Source organism: Rhea americana, unplaced genomic scaffold (assembly GCF_003343005.1).
Source record: "Rhea americana isolate MKP2758 unplaced genomic scaffold, rheAme1 scaffold_64, whole genome shotgun sequence".
Taxonomy (NCBI): Eukaryota; Metazoa; Chordata; class Aves; order Rheiformes; family Rheidae; genus Rhea; species Rhea americana.
The window spans coordinates 4411313-4423582 of NW_028186801.1; the positions used below are offsets into that span (position 1 = coordinate 4411313).

Sequence of the window (12270 nt, forward strand, 5' to 3'; positions counted from 1 at the left end):
AAAAAAAAAAAAAAAAAAAAACACAGATTGTTACAGGACTAATTCAAGTGCAATAGCAGAACTTCGCAATTCCAGAACAGTAAACTGACATAACCTGGTGCTGCCATTGACCCTTCCTTCCTCCCACCCTTCCACCAAAATTAATGTCCATCTGAGCCAGAAAGATGACAGAAAGCTAAAGAAGGAGGAAAAAAATGTCAGTAATTTCCTCTTAGCTTAGCATGCTAAACCTGCTCACTGATGCTATTCTGAGGTCAGAATAGCATCAACATTGCAGCAAGGAAAGAAGCAGAGTCACAAGAACACCAGATTTGATTGGCTTAAAACATCACGCAATTTCACTCTTCTAAATCAAGCTCAGTTCACTAAAGATTCCTAGAAGTTTCTCTGAAGAAAGGTTTAATAAATAGGTAACCAGTGTTTCACATATCTGTGATTGCCTCTGTAGAAAGCATTTAGGTCTTTCACACCTAAGGAGGTTTTTTTGGTAAGCACAAGAGCAGAACTGATTTTGCACAGAAATATGTCTAACAGTTTTCTGACTTTGCTATCCAAGATGGTTTGAGTGGCAAATCAAGCTGTCTCATCATTTAAGACATATTTAAGGCCTGCCTTTGATGAAGAATCTCTTGTGGCACAAAGGATGTTGAGACAGTTTCACAAACACAAAGATTAATTAGTGGGGTCCACAGCTGATGCTACACATTGACTGTAAAGGTGAAAGTTATTTCTGGGGAAAAATAAAAACAGAGGGAGGGAAGGAGAAAGAGAAAGACAAAGAAGCAAACAGGAAAACTTTTTCCTAGGGGCCAAYTGGAAGAAGTAGTAACAGGATCCACAGACAAGTATCCTCCCCGAGCGTCCTCTCCAGGGCAGCAGGTGGTCCCCTCCATTCCCAAAAATACTTTCTCTGTAACAACTACATATTTTTTGTCAAAACCTGCTCAAACTCTCTACTTGTTCTTCCTGCTTACGATGCTCTTAATGCTGACTGGAACACTCAGTTGATCAGGGCAGGTGCCGCATGGCTGACTGGTCGTGAAATTTTGCGCAAGCACAAAATTGTGTCCCCTAACATAAATCCAAAGCTTCAATCAAGCAGTAGGGGTGACGGGATAATTCCTGCCCTGGCAGCAATCACTCCCCATGAGAACCTGCCGTAACAGTAGTATGGGAGTTTGCCACACGTGGGGGGCCAGGCTGTGAGAACAGAAGGGAACACATTGCTGTCGCGGCAGAGAAGACACTGCCGGGGTACAGGGCTGCCCAGTGAAAGGCAGGATCCAGCACTGCAAACAGACAGCCACTAGCAATAGAAAAGTTAACGGTGCTTAAGGCACTGCACAACGCTGGTGTCTAACAACCTGTCAGCCCATGTTACAACTTCTAGAGCCCTGTGAGACTTCTTCAGTGGTCTCACACACTCATGAAGCTTACAGAAGCTCATCTGTCATGAGAGCTCTGCCATTTGGTCAAATTTGATTGGAATTAGCCAATGCTTTCAAGAGCTCATTATAGCAACAGCCAGCAGAGAGAAATTCGGTGCAATTCTCACCTCATGAGCACAGCAAGCTAAGCAAGTCCAAAACTATGTAGAAGAGGCGGTAACATAGAAGAGTCAGCCTAATCTATTATCTGGTAGTCTCTTAAGAAATAAAAATAAGTTTCAGGGTATTTTAGGCAAATTTACTGGGCCAAACTCCAACCTCTGCTGTGTATGCACTACATTAATGAGAAAGTAGAAGCAACAGTTTGCTATCTGAGGATTCTTAACACAGCTAGGCCAATAACCCCAATAAACATTATTCTCCTTTTTCCACAGGACCCAAATCCTCTGCATTGAGGGAAAAGCGTTTGTTAACACATGGCAACATTTCAGCATCCTCATACTACCAAAAATTGCATCAGGTGAGACTTGTCAGTCCTTGCTTTCACACAACCCAAGGCCACAAGCTATTAGGATGGGGAACCACAATACAAAGTGCTGTAGGAGAGCACAATATGGAATCTCCTCCCTGTCCTGTCCTAAGGACAATTTAGGCATCAGAATTTAATCCAATTTGTCTACAAATGTTTAATTTCTAAAAGCTTCTATGGTATTTTTAAAATCACATCCATAAAAAGAAATTGAGAAAGCTTATCCATCTTTAAGGTAAGAGCTTATGAAACTGCAGTCTTCTTCCAGTGCATGCTATCTCCTGTTGAAACATGACCCTCAGTACTTCTTTTTAAGGAGGATCATCTTTAAAAAACACTACAACTTCATTCACCTTTTATAGCTATTTTAAGTCATGTACAAATTATCAAATACCRAGAACAAAACTACAGTAATACTTTTGGAATAAACTTGTATTTTCCCAAAACAGAACATGAGAAAGGCTTACTTTTCCTTGACTGCATTTCAAATTGACTCAGAAACTGTTTATTACATGGAGTTACAACAGGATTCTGCCCATGCAATTCTCTCTTAGGCAACAAATCCATCAATTTTTTGGAGGATGCTTCAGATCCCACACCCACAAGGGCAAATCTGAAAAAAGAAAAAAGTTGCATCACAGTTTCTCCATTCTCTGAATATGCTGATGCCTCAAGAAAAACATTATATACAGTAAGTAAAAGAATATTTGAAAGCTAAATATAGGAACCGCCTCATATATCTTAGCCCAGTTTCAAAGACAGATAAGGTAATGCATTCTAAGACATTAAAATAAAAAAAGTGTAGCTACAAGATACACCAAAATACATAAACATTTCACACAAAGGCAGCTTTGTGATATAGTACAAATATACTATATATAAATATATATGACTGAGTTACTATTAGACATTCGCTGTGTTAAATCTCATTACTACTAAGGAGAGACACAGGCACAGTCATGCAAGGAAGATTAGGTTTCCAGTGGAAAAAAAAAGTTCATGGAAAAAAACAAGCATTTAAGAAAGATTTATTTAATGGGGGGGTGAGATGGGAGAGAGAACAGTATTTACAATAGAAGGCACTACACATGTCACCACCACGCTAACTAAAATTTACGAATGTAGCCTTAAGAAGGATTGCCAGTAAAATTTAACTCATAAAATAATAAAATATGCCATACTATCATAAAAATTGATACCTGAAATCTAAATCATTACTATGAAATATTATGCCTAATCATTGTTAGGGATATTAGCAAAGGTAATCAGTTCACATACTGTCAGTTGCAAAAAATGACAACTTTTCCACCATTTCCACCCTCTCAATTTTCACTCCATTCACAGAGGAAACAAATTACAAGTTCTTACCCTTTTGACTGGCCATTAGCACGATTTTCAAAAAATTTAATCTCTAAAATATCATTTACTCCCAATGAATGAACCGCTTCTGTTAAGTCTTCATCTGTTGTCCACTGAAAAATATATTTTAACATACAACTATGAAAAGTTATCTAAAACACCAAAAGTCCATAAAAAGGACACCCAAATCTTCCATGCTAAAATCACTAATTTTTATTTTGTTGTGAAAGTGATCAACAGGAACACTTTTCTGAGATCACCAATATTTTTTGACTTTTGGAGATTAGTCATTTATATTTTCACTTATCAGAAAATTCAGTTTTAAAAAAATACATGCTTACCACACACTATATTGCATGAGCTCTTCTGTATAGCATACTAGCTATAGTATGCCAAATATCATTTGTATTTGAACAACTTGTATGCTCTGAAAGTACACGTTTTCAAGAGTGCTAGACTTAAACTAGCATTTAAGGGAAACTGCAGTTCAGTGAGTTATCCCAAACCTGTTACTCCCAGGACTGCAGAAGTAAGCCTCAAGGCAAATACCTGAAAATAGTTTTGTTGCAAGAGTCACTGYCCTGGAAAAAGGGAATTTGAAAAGGCCCTAGAAAAAGGATGAAAAGTAATTCCAATAAAATCTTAGAGAAATTTATAGTTTCTTTTTAAAATAAAAGCTTCAGCAAGGGATTACTCAAAAAAAAAGATTAACTTGGTAGCCATGAAGTATCTGATAGTTTTAAGTTTGTTTTCCTCTTTCACTCAATTCTCTGAAAATCTTAAGATGACGATAGTATAAATATCCCTTCACAATAAAACAGGAGAAAAAAATTTAAGGTTCATATTTGCTGAAGGTTTCCTCATTTTTTAGACATCAAGACAGCTTTAAACAGGTTAACTAACTTACAGGGAAAAAATCTGCTTTGCTGTACTGTTAGTATTTCAGATAATACTTATTTTTTAAAACAAAGATATTTACAAAGAATTATTCTCATGATTTTAGAATCCTCAACTACAACTAAATAGTAGTAAGATACTTACCCAAGTAAGATTTCCAATGTACAAGGCAATTCTCTTTCCAGTGTACGTATAGACAACATTTGGCGCAGCTCCTTTACCTACATCATCTCCAACTGTTGGTGGGAGAGAATCCATGTAGTCACGATCTTCTGGGGCATCTCCATTATTTGCAGATGGAGAAATTACATCATCATACAAATCAATCTGATCATGCCCACCATATTCAGCTTCCTAAAATACAAAAGACAGACCTAGATTATATTTAACATTAAGTACTCCTAAAATTTATTCTAAATAAAATACTCTGATAATTGCCACATTCCACAGATCTGGTAAGTCTGATGCGACACCTACACAATATTCCTACTGAAAGGCTAAGCCCCAATTTCTTCTATATTAGTGTGTAAAATTCTTATGACTTTTATTATATTATAAGCAGGCAGAAAAACGAGCAAAAAATACTTCCCACCCATTTTGCAATGTGATACTTTTGCCCTTGTAATACAAACAGAAATCCAAAAGAAAACAAGCCTTACTCCCCAAATTCTAGACATTAGCAAGCATGAACAATGTGCAAAACAACAGCCTCACATCAACTCTTAAGAGTAAATATTTTTTTCCATCAAAATATTTGGCAGAGAGAACAGATTGAGCTTCCAGGAGAGCCCTAATGATAAACACAACATGCTACACTTCACATTTCTATTGCATTCCTAACCTGAGTTTTTTTACCTCTTCATTCACAGAGGGGCCAAAAATGGATAGAATTCTATACACTTCCTTTACACTTAATAACCTAAAGGTTTGTGTGTATTAAACATACTTACTTATTGACAGGCTACAGTATCACAGGCTATATCAAGGCTGCCTCTGAACATTTTGGTTCAGAAGTATTGTGGAGGTTTGGAATCAATCATTCCCTTTTCCCTTGGGTTGTTTCAGTTTACAGCACAGTTCTGGCCAAGTGAACTAGATTTCTTTCAGAGGAAATGGAAACGACAGCTTCTTTTCAGAAGCTCTGCTCCGTGAGCTCAACAACCGCATTTGCGAAATGGGAACAGAAGGGTCAAGACCAATCATCAGTCCTTCACGCAGGTTAGAACCTTAAGTGTGGTGGGAATATTTGGTCCAAAAGACCACACTAAATTTAGTCTGACGCAGAATATCCAAACATTGTGTTAGACAGACGTAGGGGCCTGAGCACCAACTGCCTCAATCTGCTTATCTGCTACTACCTAACTACCCTGTAATTTTTATTGGTGATGGCTGCACTGTCATCAAAAACAGAAATAAAATTAAGAGTAAAACACAYTGACTGTAAATGACAATATTTTTTAAAAAATGTTCTCCATGGTTTTGTCAAACAGCATAACCTTAATGAGTGGGATTACTTAATTCCAAATACGAATGTGTTGTATCTTCATATCAAGGAACTATTTTGAAAACAAGGACTTCTCTTGATGCTTGCCATTTTTCATCTTGTTATTCACTCTAGTCAATAGTGAGCACTTCCGCAATAGAATGTCATCGCTATTTTTCGCCATCTAATTTGTGAGAAGGAGAGGCACCATATGAATTTCTACCAACAGGAAACTAATAACTTCTTCTCTATGAGCAACAGTGGTCTGACAAAGCTCGAGAAAGGATTTCAGGGTATCCTTCAAGGCTGTTATATTCACTTTCATGTACTGTTTTACCACATGCAAAAGCTGGACTTCAGAAGCCTGCAGAGGGATCCTGGTGTCTTTTACCCTGACTCAGGACAGAAACAGCCTTAGCAAGTATTTGAGAAACCTCAGTGTCTGCTATGATGTGAATTTGTATCTAGAAACCCACAGAGGCATCCTGGATGGAATAACTCAAGATACTGCATATGGTGACTAGAGAGAATCACCTTGGATTCCACAGCAAACAGGCTGCAAAGCTAGCATGCTTGGCTGAACAGCCAATTCATGCACAATCATCACCAGAGGATCAGCTTGTTTAAAATATGAAAACATTCCTCATTAGCAACTGCTACTCATAGCAAGAGGGTATCAATACAGTAAGCAAAACCAGAGAAGCAAAGTTTTGGCATTGGCGATCAAGCAGATTCGAGCCTCAGTACCCAATCCCAATCAACTCTGAACTTCAACAGAAAAATATATCTCTTTCTTAAGAAAGTTTATCATCACTACATTAAGTAAGGATTGCATATTTTCATGTAGCCTGTCCAGTTTTCTGTTCCCGGTTTGATTCCTTTTATCATTGTGGTTAATGAAAGTAGGTTCAAAGAACTGCCTGGGACAGGCAGAAACATGAAATGTTACAGCAAGATTATGGGTGATATCACAAGGCAATTAATTGTGTTATTACGTGAGTTGTGCAGTAATTCCACAGTTATTTGCGTGTGCGGAGGATGACTTCAGGGAATTAGAATTTAGTCTTGGGAGACAGATCCAGACAGGCAGCCATCAGTCTTACCTCTCTCTCTGTTTGGCAAGGCTGAAGTTAACATTAGCAAACTACCGACCAGAGTAGATAGCTGTACACAGCTCTCCTCCTGGACTCCCTCACTCACAAGAAGCACCTCTAAAATAGATCAGTTTCCTAGTATAGACTATCAGATCACCACTGAAGGAGAGAGCTACCAGGGCGGTCCAGTTTTCATATGACTTTTCAGAGACCAAAGTGCCTGACAGCATCAATGCCTTCATTTAAATCAATAAAGACACCACAGAAAACCAAACATCGCTCACTATAATCTTTTCTTACATCGCGCTGCTTTTGCAGCCAGCACTGAATTCATTCAGTCACCACTTTGTCAACAAGGTGTGTGGTTATCCGAGCCAGCAACTGCAAGCATGGATGGAAGAGAGATGTCTCAATGGTTGTTGCACAAGATGCCACAACCCTTCCTCCTTCAAAGGCATATAATGGAAACCTTCCTAACTATACTCTTCTCTCCTAGATTTAGATAAATAAGATCAAGAATTTAGGAAGCATAATTTCTCGAGTCTTAACTATTTCAACAGATGCTTTATTCACATCAGAAATGTTTTTTTTTCCAAACCTCTGTTGACTTCCTTAGTTAAGAGGAGACCATCAAGCATGAAGAGAAATTATTTCTGTTCAATTGCACTTGCTTATAAATATACAAGCCAGAAAACAAAGTTAATGTCATTATTCTGACTTCTCCTACTTGCAAATCAGAGTAGCAATATACCTCCATAGACCATGCTTCCACGAGACTACTGCTCAAAATACTTAGATCATTTGCTCAGAAAAATCAGAACTGAAATGCCATGCTCAATGCTACTTGGTGGGATTGAGTGAATAACCCGAGTACTGAAACGCTCCGTTCTCAAAGACTTATGCCAGGCTAGACATTATGCTTCTGGTTAGCCCCTTCTCCATATTTTGCATTTTGATTACTACTTGCAGTGTGTTACAACATTCCAACTTGAACACCATAAACACATGGCAGTGTTTACAAAATGTCTACTCACTGCATGCTGGACAAATCAAGTTCCACCCTTCTCTTCACTATGGAGATTATACCTCATGAGAGGTCATCAGCCTGCCCACAGAAGACCCAGCATGCACTAGCTTCATGATTACCTATAGCAGGGCCACAGCGCCTCTGGCTCCTAGATCAGGGTCATAGCTCCTTTAATCCCTTGCGTGCTCCCCTTTAACAGGCATCTGTTATGTGAGTAAATGTCTTCTCACCTGTGATCAGGGCATTCATGTCACCTCAGTGCAGAGATCCTTTTTTTTTGGGGGGGGGAGCGGGGAGGAAGCAGGGAAACAGACATGACAAGGGGACAGGACACTTCAGGCTACTGTTCAGTTGAACACTGGGGTACCCATGATTTAAATCTACATGGCCTATTATGGCTGTGTCCAGAAGAAACAAATTACAAGTGTATATTTCTGTTTGAAACTCAGCACCCTTGCTCATTGGAGCTGCAATGAAGAATTGGTCCGTTTGTTTACAAGAGCTGTTTTGGAAACTGCCTTGTAAAACTTCTGTAAACTTTACATATCTGAGACTTGCTCTTTTTCCTCTCAAGTCTGTTCTATTTGAGAGTCAAACACTAAATAACATTCCCAAAAGGCATTACAAAAAAACAGTTGTATAAATTAAACTTCACAAGGAACAAAACTTAAAACTACTGGTTTTAAAAAAACATTAATAAAACCCAACTTTTCTGTTTTCTCCATTACTTTCTCCCCTTCAAGTTATATTAGATGTGGTCAAAAACTCTAAATACATGCTAGCATCTTCACTTTAAATAAATTTTGTAGGCCCTGAAAAATCACAAGAGGTGTTAAAAAAAAAAAACAAAGACAACAACTACCTTTCTGGTTTTGATTAGCTGTCTGAACACAAACTTTAACAAAATAGAAGGCTCTTGATGTTTCTAAAATACTACATTCCCTGTAGCAGTAACATCTAAGACGGTGGACAAGTTTGCCAGCCCAGAAGATTCACATTTACTCCACTGGTTCAAATGTTCTCAGCTCTASAACTGGCACACTGCTAAGCAATCTGACTGCTTGTCAAGTGCAGCAGCTAAAATTTCCAGGTAGTAAAAAGCTTGCGTTAAATAAGGGTAGTATCGCTGTCTGCATTAGAACAAAAACTAAGAGGCTGCAGCTGAGACAGCATACTACAAAGACAACTTGAGTCTATTTGCAAACACACAAAGGTAATCTCCACCCCAGGCCCCTTAAAGGGGACCAACACAACTGACCCAAACTAGCTATACATATGCAGTAAGGTATTGGGTATACTTTTTAAAATAAATGCAAATCTGCCAGCACAAGCTTTTTACAACTGAGACAGTACTGATCTTGAGTAGAAATTAATCAAGATGTATATGTCTCCTCCAATAACGAGGCAACTGACTTCTCGATTTAAAGGCTGTTTTTAATAATCTATTTTACATCACCATTAAATGCTGGGTTTTATTATTACACAAAGAAAAAAACAGATTTTCTCTTTGTTCTAGACACGAAGTCAAGAGAGTGACAGATGTTCCTAAGAATCTGTAGCCACAGAGGTTGCCAGACAATTAGCCTTTTAGCTGCTTATTCCCTCTAAATCACTTTTATTATTCAGCTACAAAATACAAAGTCAAAACTCTTTAATTTCTAATTTGTTAGTATTTAAATATCAAACTAGAACTCTACAGGCATGTTTAGACATATCCGCAATGCAATTATGCAAGTATATTCACCAGAGTATTAACAACACAAGTGTTTTTTCCACACTATTAAAATAACAAGAGAACCACCTGATCAACGAGATGACACAAAACAGTAACTATATATGTTCGTTATATATGTGCGTGTGTGTATTTGTAGAAATACGTATATAAATAAAAAGCATGGGAAGAGACAATGTGTGGTCCCATCTTCATAACTGCAGGGAAGTAATCTAGTCTGCCAGCCAAAGGTGCAGGTAAGTTTGAGCCAGCCTCATGCTGCCTTCAAGCACGTCCTCCTCATTATCGTTTACTGCATACTAAAATACAGTGTGATATTTGCTAAAGCACCACTAATCTTATTGCAATTTTCTGCTATCTATGGCTGGCCAGTCCCAGCCATTTACATGAAGAAAGAATAGAAATGGCTAAAGTAAAATAGGCCATGCAATATATACTTCTTACAGGTCACATGCACTGTATGCAAGAAGACTTGCATGCATGAAACTCCTTTTTCAAAATGAAACTTGAAGTAATACGAAATGCCAGTGGATGGGAAGACAGCTTACAGGAAGAAAATGAAAAATGACAGGACTCAATAGAGTTCTCCATAAAAGAACACAAGAAAAAACAGAAAGCACAATAAATAAGTAAATAAAATTAGTGGGAGTTAAAATGATTAAAGCTGTAAACACAAGGACAAAGAATATGCATATGATGAGTGGTAAATTAATGAAAAGGTGAGAGGCAACATATAGACATATAGTTTTGATGAGCACCAGATGGAATGGAAAGGATGTGCTTTCACTAAAGAAAAAGGATTTGATTTCAAGTCATGTTAGCCAGCTCATGGTAACCAGCATCAACATAACCCAAAACATTTCTCACTTTAATCCATCTTAGCCAGCTGGTAAACCTGTGGCTCTGTGGTCTTTGTTTCACCCTTGTAACCTGTGGTTCGTTTAGCAATAATCAAATGGAATACCCCTTCTCCTCAAAAATGTATATGAAAAACCCAGAAGAGACCCAAGAAGGAGTACCTTCATATCCACAACAAGACAAAGCAATGGAGAGACACTAATCCAATCACAACTCCTTATAAACTTATTTGAAACACCACAGATGTAAGGAAAAGTTTTTCCTACCTTAGGTATAAATACAGTTATTCTGTACTTAGAAGAATTACAATGCCACAATATATATTTTCAGCCCCTGCTACTGACAAAACTAGTGGAAATAGTTCCTGTAGACCAGCTCAAATGAATATTCATAAGTCAAATTAACCTAGGACTACCTAATCCAAGAACAAYCACTTACTGCTTTATACATATAGCAATCTTTCCTTACAAACACAGCTCTGAGTAAAATGTCTGCTATGTGCACAAATTAGTAACACTAATCACTTTCTCTCTTTGCCATTTGTCAACCCTCTGTCTTATCAGTTTAAGCTGTAAGGTTCAAATCAGAGACCACCAGCAGAAGTTTCTAAAAGATCCACTACAATGATGTCAGAATTAGGGGCAGTAAGCAATACAGCAGACAGAAACAACCAGTCTTCCTTCATACTTGACAGAACAAAATGGCAAAGTGCAGAGGTGTCAATGTCTCCCACTATCACTTTCTATTTTAAAGCAATACTGTTCAACTGAGCAGGTCCTGAGACAACATGAGACTCATGAAAACCAAACTTCAGAAAGAGTTACCAGCAAAAATTTGCAAATAATAGAGACAAGCTAAAGGAAAAGGGATATGAGTTTCTTCCTATTTTTCTCCTCTATGTTCTGCCAGAGTCACAAACTGGGGAAGTAACAAAGAGTGCAGAAGGCAGCCACAGCAGGACAGCAACTGGAGTGAGTGCAGTGAAAAGATCAAAAGGTGCTTCTGACTGCTGGAATCAGCAAACTAAACAATCACTAGATTCTCTTCATCTCTGCAATCCTCCCTAATTACATAGCTATGGGAATGTCAAAATCAGCCAGTACTTGAGCATTTTGTTATATTGTGTGAAATAGAATATCCTCACTAGTTTTGCTCTGGCAGTATCTATATGCACTCTACTTGCAGCCATAAATTATTCAGCTTTAAAGGCTTCTGCACCCATGAATTTGTACCAGCACTACTGGATTCAGTTAGCTGCTCCGGAAGACTTAATTTGTTATCAGTGTTTTACTTCAGATTGATTTTTTTTTTTGAAAAAAGTTAATAAAGAAATTGAACAGATATACTCTTACRATAAATGGTATTTGTGCTGGGGTTGCTTTAAATTAATTTCATATAACGAACTTTCAAATGTAAGGATGAAACTTTCACCTCTAAAACTACAAGCAAACTAAGAGGATAATTCAGYTCTCTCCCCTGATGCTCAGCTGATCCGATAGTCTTAAATAGTATACCTTTGTGAGACTGCTAATCTTCAATTACTTTATCAACAAATACCTACAAAATTAGTTTCCTGATACARTTACGAGTAACTATCCAAATTAACAGTGGATTCCATAACCTATTGTCTCCCAGTTCTCAGCAGGGCAGGCAGGCAGAGCATGGGGCCTCACTGGTAAATCTCTGGAAGCATAGCTGTTCTTGGTTATTTATGTTCTAGGGCAAGAACAATGCAGTCTGGGGCAACACAACCCAGAGAAGTGGAATAGCTGCAAACATGACAGATGGCACACAAATGTGATGCAAACTTCAGCTTTCAGTGGGAAAGTAGGCACATTACTTTTTGGGAGAAATGAAGGGGGAGGGAGRGGGAAATTGGAACCAGAAGAATCGACTGCTTGTA

The 12270-nt window shown here is 38.0% G+C and overlaps 1 protein-coding gene across 4 annotated transcripts in view; it reads right to left on the minus strand.

The window, feature by feature from the left end:
• The window catches only part of CPSF6 (cleavage and polyadenylation specific factor 6), a 21823-nt gene extending 17273 nt beyond the window's left edge, over positions 1–4550 (minus strand). For all 4 annotated transcript variants that reach the window (XM_085320545.1, XM_085320544.1, XM_085320543.1 and 1 more), the window contains exons 1-3: positions 4318–4550; positions 3286–3389; positions 2385–2530 (exon numbers count right to left, since the gene is read on the minus strand). In XM_085320545.1, the coding sequence (XP_085176671.1) occupies positions 2385–2530; positions 3286–3389; positions 4318–4431 (364 nt within the window). In that variant the 5' untranslated portion in view covers positions 4432–4550. The remainder of the gene's footprint in view (positions 1–2384; positions 2531–3285; positions 3390–4317) is intronic.
• Between the last annotated feature and the right edge of the window lie 7720 nt (positions 4551–12270).